Source organism: Mesitornis unicolor, unplaced genomic scaffold (assembly GCF_000695765.1).
Source record: "Mesitornis unicolor isolate BGI_N332 unplaced genomic scaffold, ASM69576v1 scaffold10041, whole genome shotgun sequence".
Taxonomy (NCBI): Eukaryota; Metazoa; Chordata; class Aves; order Mesitornithiformes; family Mesitornithidae; genus Mesitornis; species Mesitornis unicolor.
In genome coordinates this window covers 13,864-30,853 of record NW_010164453.1, presented here as the reverse complement: position 1 = coordinate 30,853, position 16,990 = coordinate 13,864, and the positions used below count along the sequence as shown (strand labels likewise).

Here is a 16,990-nt window from a genome sequence, read left to right as displayed (position 1 = left end):
ATCAAGCAGAAGCTCATACCAGCCCCTAGTTATTGCCAACTATGTTAAATGGTCTTTCTCTTCTTACCTTTTCAGCATTAATAATAAACTGCAACAGCCAGAGGCAGCTGCTGGGGTACTGGAATATGCCATGAAGCACTTTGGGGAGCTGGTGAGTCCTGATGGATAAATCTCTTCTTCATGTCTTATGTTTGCCTGGTTTTTGTAGGGGTTTTTTTGTGTGTATGTGGTGGTGGTGGTGTGTTTTTTCAACCACATTCAGGTTCTATCCAGACTTATAATATTACATTGTTCATACTGAAGGTGCCTTGCTGCCTATGGGATGTATGCTGTGTACTTAGCTGCATACTAGCAAACACTGTATACAGGTAAGATAGCTGGGGAAGGCAAGAACTTGTGCAAGAACCTGATTTGGAGGAGATTTTAGCAGCTATCGTTGACACTAAATGCAGCTGTGGGCAACTAGCAACTTGACAAAATGAGTAACTTTATTTAGAAAAAGCTGGGGAGTGAGGGAGTAAGTTCCTGATCTAAGCTTTAAGTGCTTGAGGGTTTTTGAGAAGCTACATCAACACCTTCCAGGTAAGCATTTAATGGAAGTTGTGCCTTTAGCCTTTCTCATCCAGGACACACATGAACCTGTCAGAGTTCACCGATACTACTATTTAGAATAGCAGATTAACCAGTGCCTTACAGTTCTGACTGCTCACAGAAATAAAATAACCCCACTCTGTATTTCTTCTGTGTCTTTTTCTTCACAGCTTTTTTTCTTTCTTTTTTTAATAAGCATTTAATTTGTGTTCAGGGACTAAAGTATCTATGCTCTCCTGCCAGTTCCACTCTTAAAAAGATGATTTTGCAGTGATAATTATTGCAGTGCCTTTGGGTGATTGGGAAAAGGAAGGCAGCCCTGGAAGCACAGTAGACTGACCTCTTCCATTAGGAAAGTGGGAACAGTTATAGGCACAAAATGGTGGAATTTCTCTGATGTAGAATTATGTGTGGTTTTGACCTAGACTGGAAAAGAAGTCCTTTCTTGGAGAAGTATGAACTTCAGAACATCTTTGCAGCTTCCTATGATTCATTGGGTGGATTGAGCAAAGCTCTCTGTTACCTAATTCTGACCTCACTCTTTAGCAGTAAATGTAGTTCAAATTACAGAGTTTGCCAGAATAGGCAGTGAAAAGAACTCAAGAGGAGTTGTGAGCTCTACTTTCGAGAACTTAATTGAAATATTATGACTGAGCTGAGAAGTTAAAGGGCCGGTGTATAATAAACATTCGAAGTAGAAGACTTGGCATGCACAGTGTGGTTTATACTGACCCTGCCTACAGGGCTGGGAAAAGATTCTATTCTGCAGCCTATGTCAAGACATGAGCTGCCAAGGATCGAGCCGAGAAACATTGGCAGAAATAAGTATGGAAAAAAATAATAAGGCATTTTATTTCTTGAAAATTAGAAACAAAATCTAGAAACCAAAGACTGAAGAAAAGTTTGTGCAGCTGATAAGGATCACTGCTTGGCTTACTTTTAAAGTCTTTGTTACAAACCGCAGCCTTTCCATGTGAGGGCTGTGATTAGACTCTAACTACCTGCTGTATTAAAAAATTGCCTAGCAGTAGCCGGATGCACAGTGTGCTTTTGGGATTAGGTTTTGGTTTTTTTTCCACTATTAGTCACTCTGTTCCTGAACACAGGACTGTTGTTCTTGTTTAAATGCAAGCATGTGCAACAATGGGAAGTGGAATATTTTATAGATTTGCCCCTTTTCCTATTCCACCCGTTCCCCCTCTCCAAAAAAGAAAAGGACCAGTTACTGAGCTAGTATCTCAGTGACACCAAACAGAAGGATTATGTTGGATTGATCCCTCTGATAAATCTGAACTCATTTCTGTGCAAGTTGAGCAATACTCAGGATTCTTGTTTTTGCACTAGCTCAAGGCCTTTCTCTGTATCACAGATGTCCATGAGGATATTTAGAATGAAAAAAGGGCTCAGTGACTTACCAAAGATAGAATTTTTCAGGAAAAGCTGCAGTAGTGAATAAAGAACGAGGAATATTAATCTTGCTATTTATTCTGATTCCACCCCCCCCTCCATCCTCCTAGGAAATTCAGGCTACCTGGTATGAAAAGCTTCATGAATGGGAAGATGCTCTGGTGGCTTATGACAAGAAGATGGACACAAACAAAGATGATCCTGAGCTGATGCTGGGACGGATGCGTTGCTTGGAGGCACTTGGTGAATGGTAAGGAGGAATGCCTGAAGACTGAAGAAAATGGTGCCTTTAAAAATGGTGCCTACCTTTTCTCTGGATGCTGTCATCCAGGTGAAGTTTTTTTGCTTGAATTCCTGTTTACTCCTGCTTACTTAATAGTTTGAGTATTTTGAGTAGCTTCTTGCTTTGTTCATTGAAGTCAGAATTGGTAATAACATCTCTAAGCCTTTTGGGCCAGGCCATCTGATGACTTAAGGTCTCTCCGAAAGAGAACCAGCAGTCTTACTGTCGAGTCAACTCCATTTGTAACAGAGAAAGAAATTGTAAATAGAGGGGACCTCTATTTAAACATTAACTGGGCAGCACTTGTCAAAAACAATCATAAAAGGAGCTCGTTGTGGCCCTCCTTTTTAAACTGATTAAAATATGGGAGATTTCTATATTTATTCGTAGTCAGACCTATGCCTATTCAGAATGCATGGTCTTTTGCACAACTGTTAGTGGAATTGACTGCTTCCCGATAGTCACCTGCGTGTAAGATTATGCCAAATAAATTACTCCCATTTTAAAACTTTTGCCCATTTTGTAGATGGCTGGGTTTTAAATTAAAACACTTTTTTTAGCATTCATTAAGCATAGTCTTTGTGGACATTTGGTATTTCAAACCCTGTTTTAAATGTGTGTTGTCAACATGTAACTGACTCAAGTCAGTGTTTGTGAGAGGGTGAGCTGGTAGTGACTCATAGCTTGCTGGTTAACTAGGGGCTTCTGTTTTTCTCCCTGTTCACTTCAATTCAAAGAAGATAATTGGAGAAGGCATCCTGTGCACTGTAGCATGCAGTTCTACCCAGGGGCATATGTGATTTGGTCCAGGTTCCGCCTTTCTCCTGAACTTTTCGTGTCACTAGAGCTCTTTCCTGATGGGTCCTGACGTGAACCCATGGGATGGCACACAGTAAGGAGATTCCACTTCACTAAAGTCATTTTACTGTTAGAGAAACAGGGCTGTTTGAGAAACCTAATTCTAACAGCATTTTTCTGCCCTTTTTGTTTCTAGATGAGTGCGAGGCATACTGGGCGTAGCTTTTTTCAGGGGGGAAAATAGATCCTGTTACTGAGCAATTCTCAATCATCTCTCCTAAGAGAGTAGGCAGTTCCCAAAAGGGATTTGTGGAATTTCTCCCTCCTGCAGGACATGTGTTTGTGTGAAGAGTCCTCTCTGAACCTCATGCTTCTTCACATGTCAGTAGCAGACATATTACAAAAGGATGCTTTTCTTTTGTTGGAGTAGATGTTAGGCATCTATTGATAGTCTATAATGATGAGAGCAATCACAGTATCTCAGACCTGTCTACGTGCTGTTCTGGAACTGCACTCTGTCTCTGTGCAAATGTGTTTTACAATTCAGACATGCCTTTGCAAAGTGCCGTCTGCTACCTTGCAGCTGACTGTAGAGACATCATCCTGACAGAGGACTCCGCAGTTTGCTGCCGACATTCTTCAGTAGCGTTTAACTTGACTGTCGGTGCTACTGGAGTCTGCTTAGCAGAACATGACAGTTAATCTAGAACTGATAACTATGCACCATCATTATTGCAGTGCTTTGTGCAGTGATGTTTTGAAAGTACAGCCAAAATACTCTTACTCATTTGTCTCCTGATGTAGTTATGTCTGCAAGAGCCATACTACTTTATTAACATCTATGAGGTCCTGATTTACTGCTGGTGCTAGGTTTGGCTTGGTTTTTCATTTGCTTTGGGTTTTTTGCCTGGGCCATTAAGCTGTCAGGATGACTATCTTGCCTGTGGCAGCCCATCAGTTCTGTTTGACTAACTCGTCTTCCTTTTTTGGGAGGCGAGAGGATGACAGTAGAGAAAGCAAGTTGGCCTCCCTCACGGTTGGCAGCTGTTCCACTGCTACAGAGTATCCAGCCTGAGAAATTCTGGAACTGCAACACCCACAGTAATTGGTTTGATTAATGGAGCATTCACAGTTGATTTAAAAGAAATAATATAAAAAATCCTGATGCTTCCTCTCGACTGGAGATGAAAGATTCAGATCCCCTCTGAGATCTTGCCATGACAAGTCATCATGCTAGGCTACAGCAGCAGTGATTCTCTAGTCTCGGTCTTCAAACTTGATGAAGTGTTTATCCAAAATGTTTGATAGCAGGAGTCATGCACGAGCTATTCAGATCATACGTTCTTTGTACTGATGCTTGCAAAAGAAAAAAAAGCATCCCTTGTTTGGTGGTGGTTTGTTGTTTTGTTCTCTTGGTAATGGGGTTTTTTCTATATTTGTAGACTAGAGTTGGCAGTTCTGTTTGTAAAGCAGGCATTTCTAACTGCTGAGGAACAAATGAAACCTTTTGTCTGCATCTGTGTTTTCAAAGCATAGCATGCCTTTAATTTATTTTCTGATGATAGGATATTTGTCATCAGACTAGCGTGTCTGAGTTGGCCAGAGGAGAAGAATGCTATTCTCCACTCTGTATAAAAAGAACGATGGGGCTGGTTGTTGTCTTTTCTGTGGAAAGTGGTTGTTTAACAAGGAGGAATTCCTAGAAGAGTCTTTTTGCTGATCAGAAATTGTGGATTCTTCTTAGGGGGCAGCTCCACCAGCAATGCTGTGAAAAGTGGACACAGGTCAATGATGAAACTCAAGCTAAGATGGCTAGGATGGCTGCTGCTGCTGCCTGGGGTCTAGGTAATGTATTCTTGTGTGGAAGCGTATGACAGCCCACAATGTGAAAGCAGAGTTTTAACTCACTTCAGAACTGCAAAATATAAGAAGCAGTAAAATCAAAGAACAAAATTATGTACATTGTGATATGGAGTAAGTGTTATTCAACACTGAAGCACTTTGGAAAACCTGCATTTACGTAAGGTCTCTCAGTGTGGCCTTATTGATCTGAGCAGGTAATCAGTTGCTTAATTGGTCCCTTTTACTTAGTTGTACATTGAACAGAGCTCAGGCTTGAAATGAGATTAGCAGAATTTCTCTGATTTGTGGTAGACTCTTGTTTACAAACTGGAACAATGTCTGTAGAATCTTTTGATAGGTTATGTCTGCTGAGTAGACAGTTATAAGTGGAGTAAATCTATAAATGGTCTAAATATCAGTTTTGTTGATAGTCAGATAGTTACTAGAGAAGCTTGTAAGTCACTTAATCTCTGCATTCATCCATCATCCTCCTTCAAATATTCTGGAAATGGTCTAAATATCAGTTTTGTTGATAGTCAGATAGTTACTAGAGAAGCTTGTAAGTCACTTAATCTCTGCCAGCCTTCACAGAAAAAGAATGAATCTTTTGCATTGTAATTCCTTCAAATGTTCTGGAAATGTCAGAATGCAAGAAACTTTTCCATGAGGATAGCAATTTGCCTAGAGGAAAAATGCATGTTTTCACTCGTCTGTAATTCTGTGTATGTATATAACACAGACTGTCCCTGCCAAAGGCAAGCTGCTGGAAAACTGACACAAATGTAGAAGTACCACACAGCATTCAGGCCTTGTTGCTGAAGTTTAAGCACTGTAGCATAGTTCTGTTCTTATCTTGCAGAGAGGGCTGTCGGTTACTGAGGATATCTGTTTCTCTGCAGGTCAGTGGGATAGCATGGAAGAATACACCTGCATGATCCCAAGGGACACCCACGATGGTGCTTTCTACAGGGCTGTTCTGGCTCTTCATCAGGACCTTTTCTCACTGGCTCAGCAGGTAATTATCTTCTGTATTGGCTTCCCAAAACCTGGTTTAAGATGAACTAGGCTGTACTGCTACATGGAAAGACAGTGCTTTACAGCAGTCTGCTATAACCTATGAATTGCCCAATAACCTTTTTTTAAATTATTGATATATTAGACCTTGGTGATTAAACTTATCTTGTATTTCCAGAAAGTTGTATTACAGCAGTAAAATATGTACAGACAGTAGTGGTCCACTGCTGTAGAGTCTAAGATGCCATAGTCATTCTTAGGCTTCCTTATTTTTATGTATTTTTTTCTGGACAGACAGTGCACAAGGGTTATCTCAGCACAGGTTCCATTCTACAAGGCACTACTTGAGAAAAGGCATTCATGGCACAAAGACACGCATAAGATTCTGTGCACTTCTGTCTGTTGCAGCTTTTTCAGTGAAGTGTTCATATATATCACATACCAGAACTTCAGCTCTAATTTTTCTGGTAGTAGTGTTAAATCTTAGATTGAGATGAGAAATCAAGGCAAGGAATGAGTCTCTTAAACAGAGCCATATTGGTATGTTTGTTTGTCACAGAGGAGATTTGCAGAGTGACTTTTCCCCCTCTGTAGATGTGAAGCATGTTGTTTACTTTCCAAGGAAGCTCAAGTCCCATTTCTCAGAATTCTGTGCTGGCTTGCCAGCTTAGATAAAGGAGTAATTCAGTCAGCTCTGTCAAAACCCGTACATAGATTTTAGGGTGATGTGCGCAGTAAAATTAGCCAGGCATTCAAAGGGGTAGAGTTTGTGATTAACCTTTAACATTTTGAACAGGAAAAAACTATAGATGAGTGATTATATAACGGCTGGAACCAGAGCAGGATTTATTTCATGCTTGAAGAGCATGCCTTAGTTGCAGGAAGAGAAATGGAATTTGCTGTCCTGTAAAATTCATAAAAACCTGCTGGGTTACATAAAACAGTGAAAGCTATTTTCTGTCATTGTGTATTATCAAGAGACATTTCTTGAGGCTTTTTTGTAACAGACTCTGTTGTATTAAAATGTGAACTTCTCTCTTTTTCCCTCTATAAATGTTATTAATGATGATCTCTATAATGATGGTAGGATTAGAAATACTACAAACTTTATTTGGTACAAAGGCAAACTTCAGACTGTGCAGGTGATAAATGAAGCCCTCCTGACTTGCTCTATATCTGCCCCTGGACACTGTTTTCATGTTGATTCAAGCTGTAGATAACATCTTTTCCTGGTTCTTGTTGGAGAATGGGAACAATGCCAGCTTTGTTCATGAGGTGAAGCAGATGATTAGCAGTTTCAACAGTTGACTCCAGATAAAACACCACCTTTACCCAATATCTTGTTCTATTTCAGTGCATTGACAAAGCCAGAGATCTGCTGGATGCTGAGCTGACTGCCATGGCGGGAGAGAGCTACAGTCGAGCCTATGGGGTAAGTGTTTAGTTCTGTCTTCATTCTCCTCGCTGCTGCATCACACTCTGTAGAAGTTGCATAAAACTTCTGAGTAGTGCTTGTATATAAGACCTGTGTAGACCCAAAAGCAAAATGGCTCTTGTCAGGTAAGAAATATAACTTCGTAGGAGCAGCTTTGGGTCAAATTAAGCAGTGAAGTGAGCCCCTCCCCCCCCCCAAAAAAAAAAAAAAAAAAAAAAAAAAAGAGAAGTGGGCCCCGCCCCCCCCCCCCAAAAACAAAAAGAATTGATGTTTAGAAATCTTGAGTCAGCAGATTGTCTAGATACCAGTATATAACTTTACCAATATATGTCCTTCACCTGTTGGGCAGCATATGTACTTAAGATTTTGATGCCAAAATACTGTTCCTTAATTATAGATTTGTTCTGTAGTGATTGGAATGGAATGTGATTGTTTCCTTCAGGCTATGGTATCCTGCCAGATGCTGTCAGAGCTGGAAGAGGTTATCCAGTATAAACTTGTACCAGAGCGCCGTGAGATCATCCGCCAGATCTGGTGGGAAAGACTGCAGGTACATCTATGTAAAGATGAAGGATGGAGATGCTGATGTGCTGGCGTGAACAGCTTACTTTTGAGTCAGCGTGATGGCTCAGCAAATCTTTCCATTTCTCTTTATATCTCAATAGCAGATATGCTTACGTGGCTGCATGCTTTCTGTCTCCTTTGCATTTGTCCTTGTTGTCTGGGCATTCCTTTTGTTAATGTTCCTGAGGTATCTACTGATGTGACATTTTAGTAGGGTGAAGTAGATGTGTACAGAATGATGATGCTAGTAACATCATCAAGGCTGCTTATCTCGGTGTTGGATTGCACCTGGAAATACTGGTTTGGATAAGGCTTTTTACTTGGCTGGCTGCATTTTAAGGAGAAGTGAATTCTCTCACAATGCTGGAAGACTGGACAGAGATTTCACAGACATGTAAAAGATGGTCCTGTTTCTTTTTGACCTCTTACAAGAACATTTCCAATTGGTTGGCCTTGTCCTTATTTTAAGAGACCTCTAGCAATGCTGCTTTTCCTGTATTTGCAAAAAAGTTTGTGCCTTTCTTACTGTAAATAGCAGAAATCCAAAGCACCTCTGAAAGTTTAAATTGGCCAAATATTTTGAGACTTTCCTTACAGGAGGCATTCCCACAATGAAAGTGGACATCATCAGGTGAAGTAGTACATACAGGAATACTGTTTAAAGAGGTGATTCCTGCAAGGGAAGGAAGGGGAGGGGGAAAAAGCATAATTAGGGTAAAATGCTACCAAATTATACCAAAATTATACCAAATTTTGATATACTTCCACGAGGAACAATTTCTCCCTATGCAGAGTTCTTCGCTGTGACTGCTATATCTGCCTTCTTATGAAAGGCTGTTGCTGTTGCATATTTTTTTAGCTTTTTGGGAAACTCTGACAAAGCTTCTCGTCTCCCATCTGCATTCCTGTCTGGAAAAGCTCAGGAGCATTCCACTGGGGTGGAGAAACTGAGAGTGACAGGAAATGTAATGTCTGAATACAGCTGTTTATAGTCCTGAGAGCAGTACATATAGTTCTTGCACATTTTATAGCTCCTTTTTAATAATTTTAATATGCTTACTGGATGAGATTTATTTGGGTGTAAGGGAACAAGCTTTGCCTAACTTCCCAGCCTGCAGTTTTGGGGAAAAACAAAAAGGAAAAGAAATAGATGCTTTGGTGCTAAGATGCTTGCTGCCTTTGGAAATTCTTTGTTTACCTCAAAATTAAGTCTAAGTCACCTCTAGATCAGTATGAACTTCAGAGCATCACTGTTACCCTGAAGTACCTGGCCATTACAGCAAACACTGTATATTTGGTTGTTCCTGTCCTTTCCGTAGTTCTCCTTCTCTGTAGCATCCTTGAACATTTGAAATATAGACGTAGCCTGCTCTGACTGACAATGTTGTTGTACCTCTCCCTCAGACAAACAAGAACCAGACAATGCTTGCACAAGCAGTGTAGCAGTTGGAACTGCAGTTTCTGGCAGAGTATCAGTTCAGTCATGCCAGCCTTTAAAAGCAACACATGCAAGGAGAAGAAAAAGGGCAGTAACAAAATTATCTTTGCAACCATTTGGTTTTGTACCATCTCCATATTGAGATTTGTCACTGTTTAAACCAAAAATAGGCTTTAAAACTAGGTTGAGAAGTGTTATAAAACCCTTGACTGGTTTCAGGTTTGCACAAAGCCCTTTCCTGAGTTTTGGGTGCATTTCTGCTTTAGAAGCTTTTCTCCTTTTTCTATTAGAGGATATCATTAGACTGCAAACAATGAGCTGGCTGCAGAGAATAGGAGTCAAGGACTTAACCTGCTTCATACATTGCAGTCTGAAAGAAATAGCCAGCTAGTTCGTGATGTCAGCCTGCTGTGAATTATAGATACTGAAGTCTCTTCATCTTGGGAAAAGTCCCTTCAGGTTCTGAGGCTCTATGGAGTAGATTGGAGATAAAATGCTAACAAGTTCTCTCTTCCTTTTCTTCTCAGGGCTGTCAACGAATTGTGGAAGACTGGCAAAGAATACTGATGGTCCGATCTCTTGTTGTGAATCCCCATGAAGACATGAGAACTTGGCTCAAATATGCCAGCCTGTGTGGCAAGAGTGGGAGACTGGTGAGCATTATCAAGCTCTAGCCTCTACCGCAGATTTTTAGACAATTGGCTTCGTCATGCTGCTTCAACCTTGAGCATTTCCAAATACTTTCATTGCCTGAGTCAATGGGCTGTCTTCTGAGGAGGAGACTGGTCAGAAATTGTTGAAATACTACAACTGTAACCAGCATAGAGTTCATGCTTGTAGCCAAGGTTATTTTTGTGGGACTAGTATTGTACCTGAGAGCCCCAGCAAATTTTTGTTGCTTGCTATACCTGAAAGTTTTTATGCAGAACTGGCAATTATTAATAACAGCTCTCCCCTGTTAAAGCACTCTTTGTCAAATCTAGAATGTGATGATGTTATTGTTGAACATTACAATCCTATTTCAACATTCATTGCATGCTTTATTACCAAAAATACTTGAAACAGAGACTTCACACTCTTCACTAGTTTCTGAAATGAGACTCTAATGCTCTGATCCCAGTTAAGACGTGGTTTATAGTGTGGTGTTCTTACGAGTCCAGAGAGTGGTAATAAGGTTGATATATCTGTGTTTTATCTGGACGTTCAGAGGTATTTTTTTTAGTGGTGGGCAATAGCAGTTTCATGTAGTCAACATGAAATGGAGGAAAGAATAAGCTTGTTTTAACCTGCTTTTTTTCTCTTTGCAATTTTCTCCAGGCTTTGGCCCATAAGACACTTGTCCTGCTCTTAGGAGTAGATCCATCTCGACAGCTGGATCACCCACTGCCAACAGTACATCCCCAAGTGACTTATGCATACATGAAACATATGTGGAAGAGCGCCCGTAAGGTACAAAAGAATAAAGTACTCTGTTTCACTGCTCAGGTTTTGTGTGGTGCCACGCACCATAGCTCTTCATAATCCCCACATAACAGAGTCAAGGCTGAAGGTTTTTTGTTTTTCTCTTGCCTAAAAAAGAACAACTAATTGCTTTCCTTATTGTTACTCGGAAGGTAAGCTTTTGAAATTTTCCTCTAAAACTCTGCAGTGACAGAGAAGACCTGGCCCTAATTTTATTTCCTACATTGCAAGATGATTTTTGCTAAACCAGTATCAGGTACCCAAGGAATGCAGCCAAGGTTAATGGTCAATAGTAGCTCTTCTGTCCTCACCAGGATTTTACTGTGCAGGCTTAATACTTGTTTTTTCTTCCATTGCCCTGATTGCCAAGCCTCACCACTGTACCTATGGTTCGGGTTACATGCTGAAAGAGGGAAGTAAGGGGTTTTTTGTTAGCAGTTTTAGAGAAGTATCCTGAGCGTTTGGTACTTAATTGCTGAGCAGAACTGACTTTTATTAAGGACATTATTGAAAATTTCTAGCTGAAAGACTGCTGAAAAGTACATAGGGTTTTGTCATAGGAACAGTTTGGCTCCAAAGAGCCTAGAGTGAATGTTTTTGACATTGCAACGCAGGGAGAATTTACATAACCAAATCCAATAAGCTCCAGACTGGATAACTTATCTTTTTTTAATATACATTAAAGCCTCCATTTATCCTCATACTCTGCAACATCTTTTTTATTTTTCCTGTCTTTGGGATTGCCAGCACTGGAGCAGAGCCATTGCTGTGGGAACATTGCCATGACCTAACTATTCTTCATTTGAATTTAAAAAGCAGAAAGAGCTGCTGGTGAGGCCCTGATCTATTTGCTTTGTAAAGCAATGCAATGGTCTCTTACTTTCTTCAGTAAATGACTCAAGAAGTATATGGGTCTTCTGCCTGCCTTTTTGAGTGAAAGAGGACTTTCTGTGTTTGACCTGTGATGAAGAAATAGACCAACAAGATGCGGGAAACTGGTGCAGTTGTAGAAAGCAGAGTGAAAGAAAGCACAAAGATGAAGAGGGTGGGGGAAGAGAACGCATCTGAAATAAACTGATGCAACAATATGTGGAGCCCATGAAGACAGGGAAAAAGAAAGATCAGAAAAGCAAGAAAGATGAGAAGGAGAAATAGATGTGGTTAGAATCATCTCCTCTTGCTCGTTGAATGATTTCCTATTTAAATACAGTGCATAAGCTCTGTGCTTAGGGGCTTTTTTTTTCCCCTAACACATTAAAACTGGGTGTTGTTTACAGTGCTGGGGGAGAAATACTTTACCCAAGGTAGCATTAGTCCTAGACCTGCATGCAAGTCTTTAACCCTTTCTGTGAGCACCCTTCTGCTGGAAGGGCTCACTCAATTATTTAGTCCTTTATGGCACTTGGAAAGTAAATGCTTACTTTTGAAATTCATGGTTAAAGGTGCAGATCCGTGGCAGAAGCAGCAATGTTAGGGTTACAATAGCATTTGCAGTCTGGAGTGATACTTCAGTGTTTGTTTGTACCAAACACTGAAAGTGATTAGGGAATTTTCCTTGTACCAGGAGTATTATGTGGTTGGGTGTATCCTTATGTCCTATTTTGAGTGACTGTCATTAACTAAATAACACATAGCTATACCTAGTGATGTATGTAGACAGGAGGCTTCTGCAACTGTGTGTTCACTTGGTTTGGTATCCTGAATAATAAGCTACTGAGGTGGGCTGGTATGGTAGGAAATGACCATTTTCTCAAGCTGAGGAGTTCAGGGTTGACTGGTTAACCTAAAATGTTTCCTCACTGCCATTGTGGCACTTGCCAGATCCAGTAGGAAAAAAACCTGGCATCTAGATGGAAACCAGCCATGTAGAACTTGCAGAGCTGCACGACAATCTTTTCTTAAACAGCGGATAAAATGATGGAGAAGTAAACCCTATTGCATTTCTTCTAACGAGGACCTTTGCCAGCAGCTGCATTTTACAGACATACACCATAAGAAGGCTGCATACAAACCTAGGAATTCAGTTGTTGAAGAAAACATATTGCTTTCAGTCTTTAAGTGCTCTGCCTGGGACCTGAAGTGCAGATTGTTAGGTGTATCTAGATATGAGAGGGGAACATAACTCGCAGTATCTTCATCTACTTTTGACAAATGTCTGGTATAACAGCATAACTATTTAAGATTGTTATTCCCCTCCTTTCTAACCAAGTTAGGTTACAAGCTGTGGAATGCCCTCCATTACTGTTAATTGTGTGATACTTTTTTTTATCTCACCCTGGGCTAATACTGTTTTTTTTCCTGACAACTGGCTTGTGCATGCTGACATTTGAATGGGATAGATGAGGCATTTCAGCTCAGGTGATTCTTGTCTCACTCTAAAGTAGCTCATTCCTGTAGAGGGAACAGAAGTAAATTGGACTCATAATAGCATATTCTGCAGTTTTTGACCTGAAATGGCCTTGCAGATTGCAAGAGCTTTACTCTAATTGTTTCCAGTGAATTGTGCATTCTTTCTTTTCTTAAATCTTTAATTTCAGGGTTTTCTTACCCCATAATTCTTTCCAAGGAATTTCAGAAAGAGTCAGTAGTGCAAGTTGCTTTAGCACTACTGTCTTATGTAAGCCTGGCCAAAGCTGAGGGGTTAGGAGGGAACATCAGGAAGCTGCAAGTTTTCCTTCAGGCATTATTTCATCAAATTGTTTTTTTTTCAGGCCACAGCATATTATAGACAGGCTTCTCTGGACCTGTAATCCTGTCTATTATGATAGTGACAATTTGTAAGCTACGAACATTTGGGTTGTTTTTATTGGAATTGCTGGTCTGTCTTCGATGTGCGTGCTCAATTGCAAACAAGACATCTCTATATCATTACTAGAATCTCACTCTGCATGAGCAGTAACAGGACATTCTCTGCTGCTATTTACCAGTTTTCTTCTTGTTCAGATGACCTTATCACTTTGCCACAGTTGAGTTCTTGCACATCAGAGCACAACAATTGCATGTGTTATGGATGGTCATGCTTTTGACTTGTATGTATGCCATGAGTATGTGCCTGGCATTGGAAGGATGCAGTTATTTGTTCCTCAGTGTAGCAATTCAGTGGCCAGATTTCCGAGATATCAAGAATCTCTAACCTTTTCATTTATTTGGTGCTACATATATAGATCAACTGATTTTAGAGGGATGTAAATGGCTAAAAAGCTTTGAAAGAAAATAAAACTGTGTTTTTTGTTTTCAGTGAAAATTTATTTCCACTTTATTATCCTCTCTTGTGAAGTTGTATTTAACCCCAGTGGTCCTTACTGTAACCATCATCCCCTTACAGATCGATGCGTTCCAGCACATGCAGCACTTTGTGCAGACGATGCAGCAGCAGGCACAGCATGCTATTGCCACTGAGGACCAGCAGCACAAGCAGGAACTCCACAAGCTCATGGCACGGTCAGCACCTGGTCTATCATAATTTTCAGTAAATGTTACTGTGACACATCAGCATAAACAATCTTGTATTTGTCACTGGCAGCTGGTTATATTTTTCCAGCACTGTGTCTCACTGGCAGAAGGCAGAGCTCTCAGCATTGCTATTTCACTGGTTTTCAGGAGATCCGGTCAGTAGGAAAGAAACACTTCCCACATGCCTGGCACCCATGCTTGGCAGTGTGTGCCCTTAATACAACAGCAGCGCAATGGGCAGTAGGTGCCCTGCATGTGATCGTCTCTTCAGATGTGTTTTCAGTGCAACAGTATTTTATAATCTCCATGTTCCTCTATGGATCTGGAGGTGCCAGATCTGTTGTTTCCTGTTTAAAGAAGTTGTGTAGGGCTTACTACTGAAGGTTTTGGGGTTTTTTTTAAATGGAGACATGCACTTAATTTGCTTTTATGAGAATGGGAACTTGATAACAGCATAGTAATCTTTTTTTTTTTCAGAGGGACTATCATGGAAGGCAAATTAGTAATGAATTGGAATATTTTTCTTACACAGTGCTTTTTGGAAAACTTAAAATATAGAAAATACAGCTGTGTAACTGCGGTATTTAAAGCCTGCTGAGGGAGCAAAGTATTAAGCTTTGCACAAACCTTCACAGCCCCACCCTGCTGCAGTAAAAATATGTTGTTTTTCCTTTACTCTGGGAGGGGATGACTTAATGGGGTTCTGGCTTGGGGGAATAGCAGTTGCTCTGTTTCCACTGTTTGTCTGCTGCAGTGTTGTCTCCAGAAGGCAAGTCTGTATGGTGATAAGTATAGCTAACCAGCACATACGCTGTCTGCATTTTATCAGTACTGATGCTACTGTTAGCTACTTTTTACATTTATTTGATAACTGATACAAATGAGGAGCCTTACATGTTAACATGTATGCTCCCAGTCTGCAGAAAAGGCTTACTGAGTGGATTTACCACATGAGATGTCTTTCAGACTTCAGATAAGAAGTCTGCCTCTTAATGCAGCAGGCTTCATTTTCATTCTAGGTTCTGATTCAATAATCCCTTTGCTTAACCAGGTGTTTCCTGAAGCTGGGCGAGTGGCAGCTGAACCTGCAAGGCATCAATGAGAGTACCATCCCCAAAGTCTTGCAGTACTACAGTGCTGCAACAGAGCATGATCGCAACTGGTACAAGGTCAGTAAGGAAAAGGTTCCAGGCACCATTGCAGAGATCAGTGTATTTAATCACAGCTGATACTGCAGGAGAGGAAGATGTTCACAGAAAGATCTCCTATAACTATCTGCCTTGTTACTGAGAATAGGATTCAAAAACCAGAGAAAGCAGCCCAAGGCAACCATGAGATTATTTAGAATTTTATCTGGCTGGTAAAACTAGGCCACCAATCAGTTTCTAGTCTTCTGTGACTTTTTCTCCTATCAGTTAACGTGAAGGAGAAAGGATAGTCTAAATGGAAAAAAAATAATTAACTTAAAATTAACTCACTCAGCATACTTGAACTAGGAAAGTAGCCCTGATGATAATTCTCTAAAGAGCCTTTGATTTCAGGGTTGTGAAATTTCAATTAATATTTGGTGCCAGATCTTCTCTGGGGCAGCCATCTCCTGCATTTCTTCCCGTTACACCTCCCCTCCTCCTAACTTATTAGACTTCATTTTAAGCTTTGAAAAATCAAGGTGCATTTGAATGGAATGTGATTTAATTTTTTCTACAGAGCTCATTTGCCTTAATATTCAACAGTGAGCTCCTGGCCAAGAACACACCATGATGTTATTTAAGATAATAAGGCAGTTAAAACTACAAGTGATTAGAGAAAGCAAGGCATTGTGTTGTCTGCAGAGTATTATTACTACTGCTCTGTAGGCTCAGAAAGGTTGGATTATTATCTCTAATAATTAGGAAGTACAAGTTGCAGAAAGGATTCATCTTCCTTCTGACTTTTGTTCTCTCTTGTTGGCAGGCCTGGCATGCCTGGGCAGTGATGAACTTTGAAGCAGTGCTTCACTACAAACATCAAAACCAGGCCAGAGATGAGAAGAAGAAACTCCGTCATGCCAGTGGAGCCAGCATCACCAGTGCTAACACTGAGGGCAGCAATAGTGAGAGTGATGCAGAGAGCACAGAGAACAGTCCCATCCCCTCTCCAGTGCAGAAAAAAGTCACTGAGGTACCCTCCTTCCCTGGTTATGTTGAGAGATTGGTACGTACTGCTTAGATAGAGGAAAATGTGATGGCAGGGAACAAGCTACTGTGAGTACCTGGCTTGTGGAAGCTGGCTGTATATATACGTGCTCATGGCTTACAGTAGAACTGAGGAAGTTCAGCTTAACTCAATCTGAAGAGAGAAGGACTAAATTAATGCAAAGGATCGTTAGTTAACTGCTAACTAAAGCAAAGGTATGGATGGCTATCATAGGTGATGCAATGGGCATTAAAAATTCTGCTGCTTAAGCCCTTTTTTTTTAGAGTGTTTGGAATCCCTTTTCCTTACCAATTATAGTAGGGTTGTAGTTTTTAAGCTGCTTTGCTCTCCATAGTTTTGCCAACAAACTGAAGTATAAAAACACTTCACAGTATGTCTCCTGCCAGGCTGAGAGACCTATGTGTAGTCAAGCAAATGATAAATTCCAGAAACAACGTGTCTTATGAGTAGTATGAACAGAAGTCAACTGTAATGTGGATTATATCTGTGTTTCCACATGTTGTTCCCT

At 40.5% G+C, this 16,990-nt stretch overlaps 1 protein-coding gene across 1 annotated transcript in view; it reads left to right on the top strand.

The window, feature by feature from the left end:
• MTOR (mechanistic target of rapamycin (serine/threonine kinase)) overlaps positions 1-16,990 on the top strand; it is a 63,701-nt gene that overhangs the window by 33,915 nt on the left and 12,796 nt on the right. Inside the window, exons 28-38 of the mRNA XM_010194326.1 lie at positions 76-151; positions 2,109-2,248; positions 4,824-4,924; positions 5,821-5,936; positions 7,290-7,367; positions 7,813-7,920; positions 9,900-10,025; positions 10,690-10,821; positions 14,159-14,274; positions 15,338-15,455; positions 16,240-16,472. Coding sequence (XP_010192628.1) covers positions 76-151; positions 2,109-2,248; positions 4,824-4,924; positions 5,821-5,936; positions 7,290-7,367; positions 7,813-7,920; positions 9,900-10,025; positions 10,690-10,821; positions 14,159-14,274; positions 15,338-15,455; positions 16,240-16,472 — 1,344 coding nt within the window. The remainder of the gene's footprint in view (positions 1-75; positions 152-2,108; positions 2,249-4,823; positions 4,925-5,820; positions 5,937-7,289; positions 7,368-7,812; positions 7,921-9,899; positions 10,026-10,689; positions 10,822-14,158; positions 14,275-15,337; positions 15,456-16,239; positions 16,473-16,990) is intronic.